The sequence below is a fragment of the Agelaius phoeniceus genome (assembly GCF_051311805.1).
Source record: "Agelaius phoeniceus isolate bAgePho1 chromosome W unlocalized genomic scaffold, bAgePho1.hap1 SUPER_W_unloc_1, whole genome shotgun sequence".
NCBI classification, from domain to species: domain Eukaryota; kingdom Metazoa; phylum Chordata; class Aves; order Passeriformes; family Icteridae; genus Agelaius; species Agelaius phoeniceus.
This window is the reverse complement of record NW_027509866.1, coordinates 3081273-3103412: the sequence shown is the minus strand read 5'-3', so window position 1 is coordinate 3103412 and position 22140 is coordinate 3081273. Positions and strand designations below refer to the sequence as shown.

The window sequence follows — 22140 nt, the reverse complement described above, 5'->3', positions numbered from 1 at the left end:
CTAATATCCCAGTTAGATCCTTTCTTATTCTGCTCCTGAGGTATACCTGTCTTTGTAACCACATTGTCCAGCCCTCAAAGGATGTTCTCAGGAAAGAGGAGCAGGCTGGTTGGATTTTTGAGATGTTAATTTGCATTAGCAACTCAACACGTTTGAGAGACCATTTTGAATTGAACAACAGTTGTTGTTCACCCACATTCCTCACTATGTAGGGGCTTATTTCATACTTCAGGTTCAAGTTTGGGTTGAGTCTGAAGTATTTGAGTCTCAGTCTGGGTTGTATAAGGTCCTGCTGTTGTAAAAAGTGCAGTGTCTATTTTAAATTTAAATGAGAGCCTGATCACAAGCCCAAAGGCAAGTCACTTCTACAGGCTGTATCAAGGTGAAATGACACCAACAATCTGATTCACTTAGGCTATCACAAACTTCCTGGTGCCTGTATACAGGAGAGGTTGAGACACTAATTGCATCTGGTCTCTCATGAACCGTCCCATTCACCACCCAGCACCCTACCTTGATTTCTTCTCTTCTGATCCCTTGAAGTGTCCACTGTTCCCATTCCTGCCACTCCTGCTCCTCATATACCTGATCCCCAAGGAGTACTACAGTGGATAGGTTTAAATCTTCTATCTCAGAAACTTCTCCCATGGATCCAGTATACTGATTAAAAGCCTGGGACCAAGGCCATTCAGCATTGCTTTGGATAGAGGTACTCTCTAGTTCTAAGACTCCAGTTATAATTATATATAAAACAATTCTGTAAATGAAATTACAAACTACTTCCGGCTGCAATGTGCTCGTTTTGTCTGAGTAAGCCTAATCTCAGTTCATTGTCTCCTGGTGTCACTCTCCAAGGGGCTCCTGGGGCCTTCTTCACTCGAGAGTGATGGAACCAGGCATTCTGCTCCTTGATCTTGATTGCAGTGAAGGTGGTGAGAAGCACTTGGAACGGTCCCTCCCACTGTGGTTCCAAAGTCTTTTCTGCAAGAGGCTTAATTTATACATAATCTCCAGACTGTATGTTATGTATTGGTCTATCTAGCTCCCTGCTCCGAGTTCCAGCCACGTGTTTCTCAATTTCTCTGAGCTGTTTGCTTAAAGCCACCGTGTAGGTGGCCAGTGTTACCTCCCCAGTGTGGGTGGACATTCCCTCTTGTATTCCATATGGTCTTCTATAAAGCATTTCAAAAGGACTCAGCTTTCCTTTAGCCCAAGGTTTAGTTCAAATTTGTAATAGTGTCAGTGGAAGAGCTTGGGGCCAGGGTAGATTAACTTCCTGCCCCAGTCTTACAATCTGCTGCTTAATCAAATGATTCATTTTCTCCACCTGGCTGCTTGACTGGGGGCGGTATGGAGTGTGAAGTTCCCAATCTATGCCCAGGTGGCTACTAATCTGTTGCACTACTTTGGAAATGAAATGTGATCCTCTATCTGAGGTTATTGTGGCTGGAACTCTGAAGCATGGTATTATTTCTTGTGATAATACTCTGGTCACCTCTCGAGCTTTGACAGTTCTGGTGGGGAATGCTTCTGGCCACCCTGAAAATGTATCTGTCAATACCAGTAAATACCAATATCCCCCTTTCCTTGGGAGTTCTGAAAAGTCAATTTGACTCTGCTGTCCAGGCCCATGGCCTCTCCCAATCTGACCGAGTTTCGCCCTGGGGTTAGTCTGGAGGTAAGGATCACACTGTCGGTTTACCTGAGTAATAGAGGCATATAAATTTCTGACAACGATTCTTTCAATCAGATGTGTGTTCTAGAAAGCCTGTGCAAACTCCTACTTCAAAGTCAACACTTCATTTCCATGCACTCTGTATCACTGGAAGCCTTGGTCATTTTGGGAAAGGAGCCACACTTTATAAAGCTTTTAAGTAGTTAGGCCCCAGTGTGTTTTCTAGTGCTCCTCCTACACTAGTGACCACAAAAATGGGAAGGGATTACCAGCTCTCTTTCAATGGTAGCCCACCCCTTGTGGTTGCATGTCTCTTTTGATTAGTATTATTATATTCTGGCTTACCTTCGAGGAAACCTGTCCATAATTACCTCACCTTTTGCTGCTTTCTTTGCCTCTCCACCCACCAGCTCATTTCCTTCCTCCAAGTCTGAGCTCACTCTCTGGTGTGCCTTAATATGCCTTTTGAGGCAGCTGAAGTGCTTCCAACAGCCGGATGGTCTCTTCTTTCCTTGTGAGGTTAGCAGTCCCCTCTCCTTCCAGATGGCTCCATGTGCATGCATGAGTCTGAATGCATACCTCGAGTCTGTATAGATATTTATTTTCTTTTCCTTTTGCCATTTCGAAGGCACGGGTCAGTGCATTTATCTCGGCCTTCTGTGCAGAGGTACCTGTTGGTAAGGGTCCAGACTGTATTACCTCTCTGCAGGTAGTCACTGTACCCAGCATGTCTCTTTCCACTGGCAATGCAGCTGCTCCTGTCAGTGAACCAGGTCTCTGCATTGTCCAGAGGAGTGTCTTTCAAGTCTGGGCATCTGGAGTAAGTAGCTTCAGTGGTCTCCAGGCAATCGTGGTGCACTGCTTCTCCTTGATTACACTGAGAAAAGAAGCTGGGTTGACAGTATCAGTCACCACTATCTCTACATCATTTTGCTCTACCATAATGGCCTAGTACATCAAAACCTCTGTGGTGAAAGCCAGTGGCTGCCCTTCACTGCCAGTACTGCAGACACTGTGTGGGACACCAGCACAGTCATTTTCTGTCCCAGGGTAAACTTGAGTGCCTCTTGAATATTCAGCACGACTGCTGCCACAGCTCTGAGGCAACCTGGCCATCCTTTGGCTGTTGCATCCAGTTGCTTAGAGAAGTAAGCAACTGCCCTCTGGTATGGACCCAAGTCCTGAGCCAGTATTCCCAGGGCAATTCCTTGTCTTTCATGGGAAAATAGAAAGAATGGTTTACTTACATCTGGAAGTTCCAAAGCTGGAGCTGACATGAGGGCACTCTTTAGCTGGTAAAAGGCCCGTGTGCGTTCCTTTGTCCACTGGAGATCTCTGATTCCATTGGCAATAAGAGCATAGAGGGGTCTGACGAGCAGTCCATGATTATAAACCCACAGCCGGCACCACCCTGCCATGCCTAAGAAGGTTCAGAGTTCCTTTGTCGTTTGGGGTTTCAGGGTTTGGCATATGGCTTCCCTGCCCTAAAGTCCATTGCCCAGCTTCTGTTTCACTGCCTGTGCCTCTTTCTTTGATACTCTGTATCCTTGGAGTCTTAGGAAATTCGAAAGGCTTACTGTCCAGGCCACACATGCTTCCCTTGTCCCAGTGGCTACTAGATCATCCACATACTGCAACAGCCTCCCTTCTTCCTGTGGAGCTTCCCAGGACTCCAGATCTTTTGCAAGTTGCTCCCCAAACAGAGTGGGGGAATTTTTGAAGCCTTGGGGCAATCTTGACCATGTGAGCTGGGTTTTGTGCCCACTTTTAGGGCTTTCCCATTCGAATGCAAAAATTTTCTGGCTGGCTTCAGGGATGGGGAGGCAAAAGAAGGCATCTCTCAGATTTAAAACAGTAAAACAATTTAGCTCAGGTGTTAAACAAGTTAGTAAATATATGGATTTGCTACTACAGGGTATAGATTCTTTGTTATCTTATTGACAGCCCTCAATCCAGTACTGTCAATTACTGGGCTGTTTTCTTTCCTATCTCCTTTTCAGGGGGTACTGCTTAATTCTCACTGGTTGTGTTCCTTCTTTAAGCTTGATTACTATGGGGGAGCATTCTTCACCCTCCCTGGTACATCAGAGGCCCATACCTCCAAAAATACTTGTTCTAATATCTCTTTACGAATTTCCTTCTTAATTTCAATGGCTGTTAGTGTTAAGCCTAACATCTTTATATCATTTACCTCCAGAGTAACCTCCCCATTTTAGAATGTTTAGCAAATTGGGCATATACAAAAGCTTCTAAATACACATGTTACTTTAAAGGTTTGCAAAAGTATGCCTCCTCAGACTGACTAGTTGTTCCCCACACTACAACATAATCATTCCCCACAGGTACTAAAGCTTTATTTAAAACTGAATATAAAATTGAACTAAAATTCCACCCTCTTCTTTTCTTCTGGTCTCACTGCCTCTCGGAGAGGGGTCTGTTGCCTCCTAGTTCTGGATGAAATTGGACTGCCAGGAGGGGGATGGGTGTGAATGGGTTGTTGCCTTCTTGTGAAGGCCGCGATGACCTGGTTTCAGAGTCCAGCACTTCGACCTCCTGTGTGGGATCCCTCGGGGCCAGTAACGGACGCTGACACCAATGTGGTGGACGGTTAAAGGCGTTTATTGAGGGGTCTTAAGGGTATTTATGGACTAAGGGGTTTCTCTACGTCAGACAGGGGTTTGGCTATACTTTCTAGGGTTAGTGTGGAGTGGAAAGTTACTGGCATGCATAGGTTAGGGGGGCTACACGTCTGGCTACATTCCAAGGGTGATCCTTATCTCTGGGGAGGGGGGTAGAAGGATTCCTGTAACTTTCCGTTACAGCCCGAAATCTTCCGAACGCCTGTCCCTGGCCTACCACAGGAAGGGCAGGAGGAAGCTGACAAATGAGCTCGGAATGTGGCAGTGCAGAGATGAAGGGACAAGTGCCCTTGGGGGCCGGGGGTCGGGGCCAGCCCTCGGGCACGGCTCCGAGCGGCTCCTGAGCCGGCCTAAGGGCTGCCTGTAAGGATTGCAGGCGGCAGCCCAGAGCAGCAGCGCCGGCAGTGCCAGCCGGGCCCCACGGCCATCCGCCCGTGCCTTCGCAGCCCGTGAGGGCCGCGGGCTCTGCAGCGCCGCTCCTGCTCCCACAGCCGGCCCGGAGCCTCAGGGCTGCCCCGCAGGCGCCGCGGCAGCAGCAGCGGCCTCAGGGCCCAGCCCGGGGCTCCATCTGCTCAGCCCGGGGGCAGAGTCCCAGCACGGGGGAAGGAGCTGAAGGAGCACCAGGGAGCCCGGGGAGAGACAGGCTGTGAGACAAGGCTCTGCCTAGAATTTTAACAGTTTTTATTAACCTAATAACTATATACAACTAACTTAATAACTATATACAAGTAAAAAGTCAAGTTTCTTATGACAATTGTCACAGGCGTTTCTCGCTTTGGACAAGATGTCCCAGGTCGAGCACTGGGCGCTGAGTCCTTTCCAGCTGGCCGGGGGCTGTTGATGTCTGGCGGGGCTGCAGAGGCTGCTCGAGCCCTGGGGCCCATGAGACCTGTCGAGGAGCTGTGCCTGGCCGTGCTCTCCTGAGGCGGCAGGGCCTGGGCGTGAAGGGCAAGGGTGAGCCGCCACAGGTGCTGGCCCCAGCACACCAGGACTCAAGCTCTTGTCCCACACTGGGCATGGCCATTCTCCCACGTTACTCCAGCTCCAAGCTCAGTTGCCCCATGTGCCAGTCCTCCTGCTCCATTCTGCCCCTTCCTTCTTACCCCAGATGCAAAATACCAATGCCACATTACCCAGCTCTGTACACAGAGCCCTGCTCATCCCCCAGCCGGCACCCTGCAGATAATCAGCCCCTGTCATCACTGACCCCCTTGCCCTGACAGGGCCATACCTGACGCATCCTGTGTCCTGATCGCCGTATGATGCTGGTCATTACGGCCCCTCGAGATGTGTCCATCACCGTGCAGCAGGGTCACACTGGGCTGAAGAGGAGAGGGCAGCTGGCTGCAATGCAGGGCCCAATCCAGCACACCCCAATAATCCAACTCAGGTCTCCCTGGAGACTGAAGGCACAGATTCCCCCTGGATAGTCAGCAATGCCATCAAGCCTCAGTCACCATTCTGTGTCCCCACCTTCATCACACCTACCTTGTTGTGTACCAGGAGACACTGCAGCTGTGCACTTGTATGTGGGGAAGCCTTGATGTTCTGCATCATGGAGCTGCTGCTCTGATGGTCCCCAGAGCTCTGCGGCACACGGGGACACTGGCACGGACCAGCGGCCTCCTGTGGGATGGGGCAGAGGACACTCAGTGCCCAGCCCTGTGGCATGCAGGGCATCACCCTGCTGTGCCAGGGAGGGCACTGGCAGTGCTGCCTGCAGGGGCATGTCCCTGCCAGCTCCTGTCCACCTGCTGCAGGAGCCCCAAGCCCATCCCACCAGGCTGCATCTGCTGGCTCTGTCCCCATGGCCACGTGTGCTGGCCATGGCACCAGGCAGGTCCCTGTGCACAGGACACCAACTGGCAGGAGCTGGGCTGTCCCAGCTGCAGGGATTGGTTTTGGGAACTCCTTTCACAGGAGGCACCCAATCCCCGTCTGTAGGATTGACGGGGGTAGCACGGTCGGGACGAACGGAGACGAGAGATCTCTGAAGCCAGGTCGTGGACGGTTTATTGCAAAGGGTGTGGGTGCAGGGCCCTGCTTGGAACTGCCAGCCACAGCTCAGAGCAGGCCTGAGAGAAGAGAGGGGTAGAGAGGATGAGAGGGTAAGAGAGTAAAAGCATAAGAGAGTAAAAGGGGTATGAGGATAAAAGGCAAGAGCTAAGAGACAAGAGGTAAGAGCTAAGAGGTAAGAGGCAAGAGCATAGAAAAGTAAGAGCTAAGTTCCCATTACAATACAATAAATCATCTGCGTTGAATATTCTGATTCTCACTTAACCAATCTAGTACAACATACAAATCCTATAGCATTTCCATACAGCCTATAAGAATCACTACATTACCATACTGTGCTACATTTTAAACCCTAAAAACTCCTCTTTGGTCCCCTTCTGCCAAGCTGGCAGGGTCTGCTGGGACCCTTGGACCTGCCTGTAAGCAGAGGGTCTTGTTTCATCAAAAGGGGATTACCTTCAGCTGGCCACACCATTGTTTTCCCATTGTTCAGTAACTAAGGGATCTCGAAGCTTGCTTTCATTTCAATCTCACTTATAGTTTCCATATTCTCAAAATCTTTTGCCAGGCAATCATATTTATAAGGCTTTCCTGTTTCATCTTCCCCAACAGCCCTCCAAGCCTGAGCTCAGACTGCAAACAGACACAGCGCATCAGATGTGCTTTCAGCAGCCTTGGGACAGAGAGATGGGCCAGACAGGGCAGTGCAAGGCAAGGAATGCAAAAGCCCCCAGCCCTGGGGCAAGCACTGGCCCTCCACAGCTGCCCTCTGCTCCCCTGCCCTGCCCCGTCCCCCCAGGCTGCTCTGCCCCAGCCCAGGTGCAGAGCCCTCCTTGCTGTGTCAGGGCTGCTCTGCACCCCAGGCGCTGGGGATGTGTCCTCAGGGCCCTCACCTTTTGCTGGGCGGTGGCTCCTTGCTGGGGGGCATGGGCTGTAAATACGGGAGTGTCTCAGGGTTACCTGGGGAGGGCAGGAGTCACAGGTGTGTGACAGGGGACAAAGAACCTGTTCCTGTTGGAGGCAGCACCCCCAAAGCCATGGGATTGTAGCCCATGGCATCCCGCTGCCTGTAGCCCTTGGGATGAGCCCCCACAGCCCCTGCTGATGGGCAGGGCTGCAGAGGGGGCTCCCCACATCAGCCCCTCCCAAGCAGACACTGTCCCCCTGTGCCAGCACAGCGGGTCACTGCTGGCACCCATCTCCCCCCATGCCAGCCCCGCTGCCCCCGAGGCACTGGTGCTACTCACTGGCCAGGAACCTGCACGCTGAGCATGCGGTCACAGGACAGGCACGAGAAAGGGACCGGCGGCTGCCTAAGGAGGGGGAGGAAAGAGGGCTGGCTGAGCTCCTGGGCCCACAGCCCTGCAGCACACAGGCAGCAGCTCCCTGCAGCAGCCAGCTGCTGGGCAGCTCACTGCACAGGGGCACGGCCATTGCAGGGTGAACCGTGGGCTCTTGAGCCTGTTTCTCCCCATCCCCAAGGTGCTGGCTGATGCCAGGTGAAGGGCACAGGCACCCATGCCACCATCCCAAGCAGCCCCTGCAGCGCTTTCAGCCCCTCTCTGGCACCAAAGCTCCCCCGTGTGCACGGCCAGGAGGGCAGGGCACAACCCAGCTCAGGGCATGGTGTGTGACAGCCCTGCCTGGCAGGAGCAGTTGCCATCGCTGTCCCCAAAGCCATCAGAATCTCCATTGCACTCACTTCTTAATCCCAGCAGCGTTTTCATGCAACAGCCTATCCTCGAGTTCCTCCATGTTCCTGTTCCAGGAGTCCTCCCGGTGTTTACGGAAAGTCTTCAGCTCCAGGCGATCAAGCTGTGAACAGGTGCACAGCCTCAGCCAGCTGCTCCAGGATGTGATGTGGAGCTCTCCAGGGAAAAGCCTGGAGGGGGATCCTCAGAGGGATGCTGCCTCAGGCTGTCAAGTCCCAAAGGTGCCAGTTCCTTGTGGTGGGGACGAGGTACCCCTCACCTTGTCTTCAATTGCATCGCTGAACTGCTGCTGGGTACTGTTCCAGTGCTGCTCCTGGCCTGAAATCTGGCTCTGCAACTCCTGCATCCTCTCATCCAGCTCCTCCATGTTCTCTTCACACTGGCTGCAATCCACTTTGCTGTCCAAGGCAGCTTTGTCCATCTTCTAAGAGAGGGGAAGGGCAGGAGAGCGGTGGGGAAAGGGATGAGGAACGCCAGGCAGGGCCAGCGTGTGAGGAGCAGAGGGAGAAGCGCTTCTGAGACAGAGTAGAAATTCTCCAGAGTAGAAATCCATTTTGATTTAGGTGAAATGTACATCTTTGAGTCTGTGGTTAGAAAACATAGCTATGTAGCCTGACTGCAAAGCCTAGGCTCAGGGAAACTGATTCAGTGAAGGACAGAGATAAGGGGGGGACGGGACAGAGGGTGATAAAGAGACACAGAGAGACTGCTGTGAAAGCACGTCAACCTGACCTAAGAATTCTTTCTGATAAAGAAGAACTAGTGGCAAATGTCACGCAAAATTTGTAAAAATGAATATGTATGAACCTATTGTGAAATTGTATGGATATGTATTTGAGAGGAGGATAAAAAGGGACCTGAAGTTCCCAGAGGTACGCATGTCTTTTAAGGAGAGTAATCTCTGCATGCATCCAGCGCTGTAATAATAAACATACCAGCTTTACAACTTACACAACGTTGTGGAGGTTTTGGCTATCTCTGCAAAACAGACCCCTTTTGGAGGTTTCCTCCTAAAATTTGCCCTAAGCCAGCACAGTCATCATGAAAATTTCACCAGTGGCATAATTTCCTCCTGGCAAATCTTGTGACAGATGCTTGACCTTGTTCTCCATGAGACATTCTTGGGAAGAGCAGACAGGAGAAGATTCCTGGAAAACTGAAACAGCTTTCCAGAAGGGAAATGAAAATGAAAGAAACAATCCAAGATCTTTTCCTCTATTTATTTCTATGCTCCTCTTTTCCATGTTGCACTACTTCTCCATCCCAGGAATTCCAGATGCACCGCACCTCTAAGATCGGTGACTTAGTGATTTTTAGACACTTGAAAATACCATGAGCCACACAGAGTTTTCCTTCCCCTGGTTTTACTGGAAGGCAAGACTGGAGATGTAAGTGCAGTGCTGGGGTCAGGTAGGAATCCTACAGCAAGGGAAGGTGGCCCGACAGTGTTTGACCCTCAGCCAGGCCAATGCAGAGCAGCAAGCGAGGGGATTGCTGTGCCAGTGTGCAGGAGTCAGGGCTCTGCATCTGGGCTCACTGCTGCAAAGTTCCCGTGTTTGGACAGACTCAGGGGCTGTGCCCGGCGCAGGGGGCTCGAACGTGGGGCTCGTGGGGCGAGCGGGGAACGGACACGGGGACGAACGGCCCCGGTGCTTCAGTTGCAGCGGCGGCAGCGGCGGCAGCGGCGGCAGCAGCAGCAGCAGCAGCGGCAGCAGCAGCAGCGACAGCAGAAAAACAGATATTTTAGATCACTTTTTTTCTTTCTTTCTCTTTCTCTTTTTCTTTCTCTCCCTTTGTTTCTTTTTCTCCCTTTCCCTCGGTCGGGCACCCTTCTCTCGGGGTCCCTTGCCCGACGTCCCTCTCCTCTCCCCGCCTCCCTCTCCCCTGCCGGGCCGGGCCATGCCCCCGGCCCGCCCCCGGCCCCGGGCGGGGCTGCCCCGTGCCCGGCCCCGGCCGTCCCGCCGCGCTCTCGCCTCCGCCCGGCTCTGGCCGTACTGGCGGTGGCGCTGCTGGGCGGGTGTCAGTGCCTTGTACGGGGGCGGCATCGCCGCCCTTCGGCTCCGCCTGGCCCGAGCCCGGCCCCGGACCCGACGCAGAGTCCAGTCCCGGCCCCGGCCCCGGCTCCTCCCGGGGCCCGCGGAGGACACAGGCGGCGCGGCCGCTCCCGCCGCCTCCGCTGCGGCTTCCCCGGCCCGAGCTCCGCCGCTCGACAGCGCGGCCGCCGGCCCCGAGCCTCCCGTGCCGCGTTCCAAAGAGCGAACGCCTGGGCATGGCCGGCCCGGGGCGGCTGAGGGGCGCTCGGGGGCCGTTGCTGGCCCCGGGCCGAGCTCTGACAGCCGCGTCCCGCCCGCAGGGAAGGCGCAGGAGGCCCTGCAGGAGCGGCACCGGCGGGGTTCGCTGCTGGGCCGCGCTCCAGTCACAAACATGGAGCACAGAGCCCCGAGAGTGCGCAAGGTGGTCTGGCTGGATCAGGAGGAGGAGGAGGAAGAAGGCCCTGGAGCTGGCCCAGCACAGGAGACCAATGCGGCGGTGCCGTTCCATCCACCGCAGGAGGGTGAGTGGCAGAGCTGGGCTGCAGGGCTGGAGCCTGCAGCCAACTTGGCCCCGTCCCATCCCATCCCATCCCATCCCATCCCATCCCATCCCATCCCATCCCATCCCATCCCATCCCATCCCATCCCATCCCATCCCATCCCATCCCATCCCATCCCCTGGGGAAATGCCCAGGGACAGGACGGAAGAGGGACCAGGCAGACAGCCCGCAGGGGCTGTGCTCCATCCCCCTGGAGCATCCCGGGGCTCTCCCTGCCTGGGCAGCGCAGGGCTGGGCTGTGTTCTCCGGCCTCTCCCGCAGCCCCTCAGCTCTGGCTGTGCTCGCTCTTTGCCAGATGCAGCCCTGGAGCGCACACAAGGGCAGGAATCCAGCCGTGGCCGCTTCCGCAGCACAGCACAGGTACCTGCAGCCACCCCCACCTGGGCTGGGCCTGCTGTCCCTGCTCAGCCCAGCACCGTGTGTGCAGCACTCCATGCAACATCCCTGGCTTCCTGCCCTTCTCCTACAGCTCGTCTGCGACTTCATCCGGAGCATCCGGCGGGAAGAGACCAGCACCATGGGCACTGGGCTCAGAGCTCACTCCGAGCTCCTCAATCATGAGACCAGTACCGCCCTGCTGGATTTGCTCCTGGAGAAGGGGGCTGCCAGGCCAGAACAAGTGAGCAGCCTGGGGCCAGGCATCAATTCCCCCATGAGTCCCGTGGCTTCCCCAGCCAGGCCTGCTGGTTCCTGGGAGCCTTTGAGGCCATGGCAGTGCGCTGGCAAGGGAAGCATTCTCTGGGGACCCTGGGGACATTGCTCCCTCTGGCAGCTTTCCAAGTCTCCCCGTGCCTTCTCCAGGTGCCCGCCATGGTGAGGTACATTCACCGATGGCTCCTGGCCAATAATTCTGCCGAGCACAGGCTGGACGAGGCCCTGCTGACTCTCACCAAAGCACACCCGGGTGATGCAGTCGTGACGCTGCTGCGTGTGGCCCCGTCCTGTGACAGGTATGGGGCCCACCTGCCCAGAGGGCTCAGGCCTCCCCAGCCCATCACCCTGTACAGCCTGGCCCAGGTGTCTGACCAACAGAGAGTTCCAGGGCCCTCTGGCTGCTGCCTTTCCCAGCCCTGGCACGTCAGCCCCCGAGCCTGCTGCCATGCTCCCTTGCCACCCCTCAGGGCTCTGTCCCCACAGGGCTGGGCTGCCTGGCTGCTGCTGGCGAGGGCCAGTGGGCAGAGGCAGAGCCGGCCATCAGCCCGGGCCCCTAGGGATGCCCAGGCCACGGTGCCGTGTCTGAAACCCCCCTGAGACAGAGCTCTAACCCCACAGAGCTGCCATCACCATGTGGAAGACCATCATGTGCTCGCTCAGGACTGCGGAGCCAGTGCAGCTGATACTCCTGGATGTGCTGGGGAGCTGGCCCAAGCATAGCACTTGCACCTCTGATGGGGACAAAACGGGTGTCTTTGGCCTGGCTGTGAGTTTCTGCAAGTGGCCTTTGCTGGCCCCAAGGCCGCCTCTCCAGCAGCTCTCCATCCTCCTTCCCCCACTGCATCTCCCTGCCTCAGGCACTGGCCTGAAACCCGGCCCAGGGGCAGCTTTAGGCCCACCAGGCCCCGTGCTCCCCCTGCGTCTCTCTGGGCCTCTCCCTGCCAAGCTTGGGCCCTGCCACACGGACACCTCGGCACTGAGCACTGTCTCAGGGAGCTTTGTCCTTTGCAGGCAACCGTGGTGATGTGGAAGATCGTCCAGGTGCCCCGTGTCCCACATATGGTGACGGCCTATTTCCCCCGCCTATTTGTGCATCTGCTCTCCCAAGTCTTCTTTAGCACTCTGGATATGCCAGAGGAGGTCGATACCTTCTGGAAGGGATGCCAGGAAGAGCATGGCCTTGCCACCAGCCCCAACAGGTGCTCCATCCCACTCCTCTTGTCCCTGCCATGTCCCTGGGCAGGAGCCAGTGCTGCCAGTGTGACCTGGCCTTTGCTGTGCACGCAGGTTTGCAGTGCGGACCCTGAAGTCCCTGCTCTGCCGCATGCAGCGCGAGGATGTGGTGGTGGCAATGGAACGCAATTGTGGCTGGGACACGCTGCTGTGTGCTGACACCCACCACTATGCTGTGGGTCTGCTGGCCAGGTGAGAGCCCCTTCTCCCCACTGCCTCTGACATTTGTGCTCTGTGCCCAGGGAGCTCCACACAGTCCCCAAGGTCGTGGGCCAGAGGGCCTTGTCACCGAGGGATGGCCAAGCAGACTGGAAAAGGCTGGCAGAGGAGCGTGCCCACCAGGAGCTGCCTCCCAAACGGGGCCCCTTGCAGGATGCTGGGGAAAGAGCAGAGCTCTGTGAGTCAGTCCTGGCAGAGGTTTGTCCCCCTGGCCCACAGTCTTGTCTCCTTTTTCTCCTGCCAGGGAGATGTGCTGTGTCTCCATCCCCTTGCGGTCCCGCATCGCTCGCTACCTGCTCCGGCTGCTCAGCACACAGGAGCCATGCTGGGAGCTGCCCGCCCTGGCGTTCCTTGTGGAGGTGAGCCTGAAGGCCAGCGCTGCCTGGCTGAGCTGCCTGCCAGCTCTCTGCCCTCTCACAGCCACAGCTGCCTGGGACGGTGCCCGCGCCCTGTGCTGCTGCCTGGGCCCAAGCCTGTGGGGCTCCGGGCTCCTGCCGGCCAGCTCCCCTGTCACTGCCCTGTGCCATCCAGGTCCTCGAGTGCCTGGACTTGAGTCAACGTGGTGCTAACAGAGTCCTGGAAATCTTGTCGAGGCAGCTGCGGAGCGAGAGCAGGGAGAAGCGTCGCCTGGCCCTCAGGGCCCTTCTCAAGCTCATGGAGGAGCCCTCAATGGTGAGAAGGGGGCAGCAGCTGAGGCTGAGCTGGGGAATGCAGTCGTTTGGGCTTGGCAGGGCTTTGGGTGTTGGAGCAGCTGCTCCCAGCTCTCCTGCCTCCCAGTTCAGCTGCCCAAGTGCTTCAGGACAGGCCTTTGGCCTCTGGGCCCTGCAGCAGCAGGATGGCGTTTCTCAAACTTGTATTCTGCACAGACCGAAAAAATGTGGAGCCTGACTGAAAGTCTTGTGGAGCCTCTGTGGGATGTGGATGGAGAGATAGTTAGCATGACAGTCGTGCTACTCAGCTTTATCATCTTGGACAATGACATGCTGATGCCCAGCCCCGTCACACTGCAGCTGCTTGAGGCGCTCCTGCCACTCTTTGAGCACGTAAGGCTCACTGCTCCCAGCCACAGCCACTGGCTGCTGCCCGGACACTTTGTGCCCTGTGGATTTGCAGGCCTGTGCTAAGCTGAGCCCCGTGCAGCCAATGCTGAGGTCTTTTTCTCTTCCTTTCATACAGGACAATAGCCAGGTGCAGCTGCTCTCCATACTGCTTTTCCGAACATTGGTGACTCTTCCACAGGAAAAGGAAAAAAAGGCCCTGAACACACCCCTGTGCCAGAGCCTGCTGCCACTCTTCTTCCACTGCCATGATGAGAATCAGTGTGTGGCACAGGTGAAGATTTGTGGGCTGCTGCTGTCCCCCTGGCAGGGGGCTCGGCTGCCTCCTGCCCTGGCACCTGCCGGGCTGCAGCCTCCTCCAGGCCTTGGCCCAGGGATGCAGGTCCTGCGCCCTGGGCTATGAGGCCATCTCCGTGTCTCTACTGCTCTCCAGGCTTCTCAGAAAACGCTGATTTGTGTGGCCAAGTTCCTGAAAAGGATGGATCTTGAAAAACTGGTGAAGAGCCAGAAGCTGTGGAAGTTCAGCGAGTGCCTGGTAAGGAGGGCCTGCAAGCCCCAGCCTCAGGCTGGAGAAGGCCCCTGAGGGCGGTGCTCAGTGTGCGGGGCTGGCAGCTGTGCCCCTGCCCGCTGCTGCAGCCAGAAGCCGCGCGGGCTCTTCTCCAGGCTCCCGTGGGCCTGAGCCAGGTGCCCATGGAGCCCAGCCCGACGGGGCTGCGGGCCGGCACCGCGGCTCCCCGGGCAGCAGCCGGCCCTCTGCCCCCTGCCCTCGGGGGCCCTTGGCCAGCGGCTGCTGGCCGCGCCTCAGGGCTGTGCGGGCAGGGGAGGCCGGGGCTGGGTGCAGGCAGCGCCCGGCCCAGGGGCTGAGCCCGCGCCAACCCTTCCCTCCTGCCGCTCTCTGCAGCTGGCAGAGGACAGGAGCCGAGCGGCCGAGCACCTGCGCCGGGCCCTGCGCTACCTGCAGAGCCCACAGGAGCCCCTGCGAGAGGCGGCCATCAGGTTCACGGGTGAGCCACGAGCCCGGGCTCCCTCCCCGGCCCGCCGCAGCTCGGCCCCGGCCCCGCCTGCTGCCCCGGCAGCGCCGGCCGGGCCCGGCGCCGTGGAGCCCCGCCTGGGCTGGGCATTGCTGCTGCCGGCCTCTGGCAGCCGTGCCCTGGGGCGGCAGCGTGCGCCAAGGGCCGGGCTGAGCCCTGCCGGGCCAGCAGCCCGTGTGGCCACAGCGCCGGCAGCGCCGCTGGCAGGGAGCTGTGCCGCTGGGGCCGTGACAGGCTCTGTGTTCACAGGCATGGCCGGGCGGCACCTGAGGGGGCAGCAGCGAGAGCTGCAGCTGATCTGCACTGGTGAGTGAGGGCAGCGGGCTGGCAGCGGGGGCTGCCGGGGGGGAGCTGCAAGCCCTGCCCCGGCTGCGGAGGGCTCTGCTCCCGTGGCCAGAGCACACGGAGCTTTCAGGGCCACGTGGGCCATTGGTGGCCAGCAGCTTCAGGCTGATCCCCTTGCTCGCTGCTCCCTCCTGGCCATGGCAAGAGCCGGCTGGGATGGCCCTAGCAGGGGGCTCTCCTTGGCTCCCGGCAGAGCCGGCATCTGACCATGGCTCTGTTCCTCTCTCTTGCAGCCCTGGAACGCCTGACGGAGGACGTGAGCAGTGCCGTGTCACAGCTGGCACTTGAAACACTGCATGTCCTCCGGGCAACAGCCAGTGGGCGATATTCCATCTTCCAGAGGCTGCACGACCAGCTGCACAGGGCATGGATCACTCGGCCTCGTCTGTCACGGCTTGGCTGCCTGCACTGCTGGAGCTCTGAGGACAGTTGATCCGGGAGGCTCTCTTTGCTGGGGCAGCCTGAGCCAGTGGGGATTTTTACTTTTCTTTAAGATTTTTCTTTTCTTCCATTCTATTTTTTACCCTATGTAAATATATACCATGTTATAATATACACACTCTCAGGAGATTTTCTTTGCTGCCCAGGGTCCGTAGGGCATAGGGAAAGTGGAGAAAAGCGTGCTTCTACTTAGCATGCTGCCCATGCATGCAGTGCTGCAGGGAAAATGGCCAGAAGCCCCTTGGCCTATGGTGGTTCTGCTGAAGCCTTTGTGCTGCCCACAGAGCGGCTGGGCAGGGGCCGGAGCTGCGGGGATCCCTGCCAGAGCGGTGCCTGGAGATGGCCACAAGCCCTGTGCCAGGCAGGAAGCGCCATCCGTGCCCTCCTGCCCGTGTGCTGCTGCCTGCCTTGCTGAGGGCTCCCAGGTGCCTCTGGCTGGGGCTGCTCTGGAGCTGCTGTGGGGCTGCGGCGCTGCTGCCGGGCAGCTTGGCCGGGCTGGGGCAGGGCCTGAGGGGCTGGGGCGCTGGCAAGCCCTGAGCAATGGGGCTGTCAGAGGCCACAAGCAGCCCCCGGCAGCCGCCTTGTTCCTGCCAGAGTTGACTTGCAAGAGGGATCCTGGGCACTGTGGAACGAACAGCATCAGTGTTGTTGGAAACCCAAATGCAGGGAAATCCCAGACCTTTGGTCTTGTCAGCAAAGCTTAGAATTAAACCCAGGATTTGATCTGAGACCTTGGAAAGGGCTTCCAAACTTAGGTGCTAGAAGTGAGAATGTGGATTTGTAGTTTCTAGCAGAGACACGGGGAGGAAAATTGAAGTGGAGGAAAGTTTAGAGTTTTAGAGTTCAAGATGTAGAAAAAGTGAAAGTAGTTACAATGGTAAACCAGAAGTTTAGGATGCAGTGCTGTAGGTTTGTGTTTCATAACATGATTGGCTAAGGAAGCTTCCACTGTAGCATGAGTCCATAAGACGAAAGATTGAATGATTGGCTCCAAAACACAAATATCCTTGTTGGCAGTGTCTTCTTGGCCAAGAAATCCTTCAAACCTTTTGTAACTACAAGTCTTGCAGCCTTGTGAGCCATGTGGTGGAGATGGGAGCCAAACTCACCCTTCCTGTCTATGTAGAAGAGAAGAAAAAGCAATGTCATCATCTAAAAAACTCAGAGGTCTGCTCTCTAGCTCATTCCAAACTCCTTCAACTCCCCCAAAGTGGGATTTAGCTACAAACACATGGCAAGGACTCTTAGTGCTGTATCTTTGACTCCAGAGCAGCTGCTTTAGGATCTTCCTCATAACCCTGTGTAGTTATGTGCCAGAAATGTATCATTTGAAGAAACTTTCCCAACTGACTTGCCTGGAGGTTTGTTTGAAGGGTGTTTGAGGAGAAAGGCTCCCAGCAGAGGTCTGGGCTTTGGCCGAGCTGTGTCCCCTGCTGATTGTGAAGTGTGCCATCAGCTGCAGGGCTTTCTGGGCTAAAAATATCATCAAGTCACTTGGACTTGCTCTTTTTGGCCTGTAAAAGCTGGATCCACTTTCGGGGCAAATTTGGAGACCTCATCTATGGGTGGATGGAGCACCTAGGATTCTCCCAGTTGCTGGGAATGGTTCTCCAGGTCCCTGAAGTATCCAGGGCCCTGGTAAGTTGCAGCTTCACACATGCCTTGGCAATGAGAAGCAGAGGAAGCCAGACCTTTTTGTGCTGCCTGTGTCACTGCACCGGGGCCATGGGATGGGCACACGCAGCCCTTGTGCTGGAGCTGAGCTGCTCTGCCCAGCACTGGTGGCCGCCATCCAAGCTGGTTTTGCTTGTGCTGGTTCCCTGACAGCTGGGGCCCTGGGCAGAGCCCTGAGAGCCTGGTCTCCCCCCAGGGAAGGAGCAGGAGCCCCTGGAGAAGCTGTACCGGGTGGGGATGCTGCTGCTGCTGCTGCTGCTGCTGCTGCTGCTGCTGCTGCTGGAGACAGCCAGGATGACATCAAGGATGACAAGCTCTTCCTCAGCCTGGCCACTGGAGGCTGAAGGTGATGGACTTTGATTCTGGCACCTTCTTCAAAGGCAAACTCCACAGGGAATTTGCAGATGAGTCCCCAGCCGGGGAAATGCTGCCAGATTTGGGCATGGCCCAGCCTGGCTGGGAAGCAAAGGTTCCCCCTTTGCTGGGGCAGATGCAACTCATCCTTCAGTCGCTGCCCAGCTGCTTTTTGGCAGGGCTGGGGGCATGGGCTGGGCTGGGTATGAAATGGGAGTGGGCTCCTGGCCCTGCCAACAGCCCCCAGCAGCCACCGTGCCCCGGGCTGGGGCTGGGGCTGGGGCTGGGGCAGCCAGCCCGACACAAACAAAGCCCCATGGTGGGAGCAGAGGTGGGACTCCAGAACCTGTGCAGGGGCTGCTTTGCTCTGCAGGCAAGGAAGGGCTGGGCTACTGCACTGCCGTCGTTTGCTTTGGGATCACGGTGATTTTGGGGGGCAGTGCAGGGGGGAAGAGAGAAAGTGTGGGCTTCCCTCAGCCATGGCTGGGTTTTTCCCTACCATGTAGGAGTTGGGCCTTCCTCAAGGCCCTGACAGAGAGAAGAGTTTTTACCGTTTTTCTTGCTTTCCCTTTTTGCATCTAATCTCTTTTCAAGAATGTGGTGTTTTTTTTTCCAGAGGAAGCGTTCTAGGTGGTCCAGTGCAGATGGGGAAGTGCTTGGGAGCAGCTGTGGCATGGATGGGCTGTGCCCTTGGAGAAGGCTGAGGCCATGGTTTGGGAGCAGCTTTTCTTGCAGCCATGGATAGCGTGAGGTGGGTCCCTGTGTGCTTGGCAGGGTGGGATCAGAGCTTTTGGGAGATGGCAGCGAGCACAGGAGCATCCTGCTCTGGGCAGCTGCTGAGGGCTGGATGTGCCGTGGCTGGCTGCAGGCTGGGCACATGTCCTGCCCTCCTGCTCTGCTGCCAAAGGCAGCAGGGATGGGCAGCTCTGGGCACAGCTCTGGGCACAGCCAGCACGGCCTGGGCACCGCAGGCCTTGGCACAAGGGCACAGGAGCCCTCAGCTGACGGGCGGTTTCTGCTTTCTCTCCTTGCAGCCGGGCTCTGCGGCTGCTGAGGCTGCTCTGGGCTCTGCCAGGGCTCTGCTGGGCTCAGCCCTGGGCCCAGCTGGGCTGGCTCTGCCCTCACATTGCTCTGACAGCTCTGCATCAGACGAGCCCCTTGCGAGCACAGCGCCTGAGCTTTCTGCTTTGGCAGTGAGTGAGACTCTGCTGCAGGCCCAGAGATTGCAGCTGGGGACACACATCCAATTGGCAAGGACCCAAACTCTCCACAGTCCCAGCTGAACACCTGGATCTGCACAGGCTGTTTTGTCTGTCCCATTCTTCCTTCTTGATTGGCTGGAATTGTGCAGTTGCACTTTCTTCCTCCTCTAGCAGTGCCACGAGTGGGCCAAAGCTGGCGAGTGGGCCGTGCTCCTGAGGCAGTGCAGTCTGGAGCTGGTGGATGGAGAATTGCCCTTCTGCACTGCCAAACCAGAGCAAAAAGCCCTAAGTGGGACTTTGTGTCTTTAAGAAACCCCTGACAGTTTCAAAGGGAATGTGCAGCTCATTCACAGGATGAGAAGGAAGGGCATCTTCTAAAGGATTTGGGGCTTGACAGAGTTTCCATTCCCAGTCCTGCTTGGAGCTGGAAGGGCACAAAGCAATTTCCTCTTGCTTCACAACAATTTCTCAACATTTGGGAAAAAACAATGTTGGAAACAAAGCCCAAAATCTTTTTTAAAAAGATTACTGAAGCCAGTATCATGCATCAATGCCATCAGCACATTTATAAAGTAAATACCTGAGTTCCCTGTTTCAAAATATCAGTTACCTCTTAATTCAGAGTTACAGAAGATTTTTCACTGCACACTAGGGTTTTGTTTTTATCTTTCCCATTTTATAGAGGTTTTCTTCTTTGCTTTTTCCTTTCTTTTTTCCTTAAAACAGAAAGCATGCTGTAAAAAAGGAATGTCCTTTGCTCCTGGTTCCTGTGTGGAGCAGCTCCCTCCCTGCTGGCTGAGCTGCTCAGGCAGAGCCTGGCAGCTCCTGGCCCTGCAGGGCTGAGGCTTTTCCCCGTTGCTGGGCACAGACTGATAGAGCAGCACTGCTGAACACGGGCACACAGAGGGACCAGGAGCAGCTGCCTTTGCCCACCTGAGGCTCCAGGGCCCAAACTCTGAGCAGCCAGGGCTGGAAGAGACTGGCAGGATCTGATCCCTGACTCTGGGCCAGGGCTGCACAAATGACCCCACAGCAGCAGCAGCAGCAGCAGCAGCAGCAGCAGCAGATGGAGCTGACTTTCAGCACAGCCCCTGCCCCTGTTCCCTCCCGTGTGCAGCGGTGTCACAGCAGCCTGAGGCACCTGGGAGCCCCCAGTGCCAGCAGGGACTTGAGATGGCAGCCCTGGGCTCCTGGAGGCTGTGCAAGGAACGGAGCTGGGCACTCCCTGTCCATGGGGAGCTTGCAGATGGAAAAGGCTGCTGTGCCCAGGCAGCTCCAAGGGCACAGAAAGGAGGCTCTGGAGCACTGGATCTGTGCCAGTGCCACAGTCCTGGGCAGCAGCCAGCCAGCCCTGGGGGAACAGAGGGCACAGCACGAGGGACAGAAGCAGGCAAGGGCAGAGACTGGAGAGAGCCAGAGCCAGGAGCAGGAACAGCTGCTCCATTGCACTCTTGGAGAAAGCTCTTGGCTGGTTCCAAGCGCTGAAAGGCGTGAAGGGCAGAGAGGAGGCCGCAGCAAACAATGCTCCTGTTTGCACAGCCTCCCCTCTCCGTGTCCCAGAAGGAATTGCATGGACTGTGCTCTTCTCTCCGAGTCGTCTCGTTCAGCATGAGCAGCTCAGCACCAGGAGCTGAAGGAGCTGAAGCCTCAGGCCACAGGAGCTGGGCAAGAGGAGACTTTCTGAGCAAATGAATGCTGCTAACATGGACCCAGCTGAATGCAGTGGATAGAATCATGGAATCACAGAATCCTTTCTGTTGGAAAAGCCCTCTGAGCTCACCCAGTGCAGCCGCTCAGCCAGCAGTGCCAAGCCCAGCCCTAAACCACGTCCCTGAAGTGCCAAGGCCTGGACAGCAGCCCTGAGTGAGGCCTGAACAGCAGGCCCTGAGCCCAAGGTGGCCTCTGGATGAACCTTGCAACCAAAGGTTATCTTTGTATCTGCTCCTTGATGAAATATGCATGGTCATTAGCACTGTGATAGATGTAGCCACTCATTAGTGAAACATGTATTGACCTTTGTGTATTTAGAGCCAGACAAGGCCATGAAATCTGACATCTGGCCTTGTTTGGGGCTGAATGGTCAAAGTCACCTCCCTTGGTTCCTCCTGGGGCCCTGGCCAGGCTTTGGGAGGGAGCCAAGAGGAGGATGAAACCAGATGTTGCCACACTAGCAGTGCTGTCAGTTTGTCCATTCAGCACTGTCAGAGCTGGGCCCTGTCCCAGCGGGGTTGGAGCCTCAGCTGTGGCTGGAGGCACCTGCAGGAATTGCCAGTGCCCAGGAGTGGCTCTGCAGCCCTTGGCTGTGACAGCTTCCCCAGCTGCTGTGTGGGTCTGGGGCATGGTAAAGGCTGAGGGTAACTGGGGCTGGATCTTTCTCAATCACTGCAGGCAATCTTTGGTGGGGATGGTTGGGTGCATTGCTGAGCTGCTCCTGTTGTGATTCTTTGCTGCTTTGAGCTGCAGGAAATGACACTGATTCCTTCAGTTGGTGTCTGTGTCTTTGGTGCTGACCCTGCCCACTGGCAAAACAAAACTGGCCCAGTCTGGCCAGATCCCAACAAAATGTCACTTGTTCAGTGTCAATGTGAGGAATCAGTGCCATCAGAAATTCCCAGATGGGAAGCCCTTCCCTGGAGTTCCCTGGCTCTGGAGTGGGCTGAGGTGGGAGCCCCATGGGAGCAGTGGGGCAGTCGGGTAAAAGAGGCTGCACCCCTGGATGGCTTCAAATGCATCCAAAAATTGCACATGGAAAAGGAAAAGAACTTGTGGGTTTGGGAAGACAGGGGTGAATTTTGTTAATGACACAGTGGAAACAGCACCAACAGAAGGAAAAACTGTTGTTGGAATGCTCCCACATGAAGCAAGAGAAGAAGGTTTTAATCTTGAGCTCAGATGCATTGGTGCAAGTGAAATATCAATATAATAAATAACTATATATGTATTTATAGTACGATAAGACCTTTATATATATTTCTAGATTTATATCTATATCTATATTTCTATATCACTATTTACATATAAAATTATAATAATGTGAAGTAGTGCTGACAATACTAATTTGGTAGCTTTGGCTGCTCAGGGATGTAACTCTAAATACCCTACAGAACAGGATTGGCCAGGACCCTAATGTCAGTGGTCAACTTTGTGAGATTGTATACAATGAAAAAAGGAGGAAGGGAGGAAATTGGCTGTTTTTACAGGGTTTGCTGATACTGTGATGCAGAGTGCTTTGTCTGTTCCTGTGAAAAATTCAGTGATGAAGCCTGCAGGGTTTTTCATGTACCAGACTATGCA

General features: G+C 55.9%; 1 protein-coding gene across 1 annotated transcript in view; it reads left to right on the top strand.

The window, feature by feature from the left end:
- LOC143692441 (uncharacterized) overlaps positions 1 to 22140 on the top strand; it is a 351032-nt gene that overhangs the window by 278526 nt on the left and 50366 nt on the right. The window contains exons 9-10 of the mRNA XM_077172674.1: positions 13273 to 13413; positions 14233 to 14334. Coding sequence (XP_077028789.1) covers positions 13273 to 13413; positions 14233 to 14334 — 243 coding nt within the window. The remainder of the gene's footprint in view (positions 1 to 13272; positions 13414 to 14232; positions 14335 to 22140) is intronic.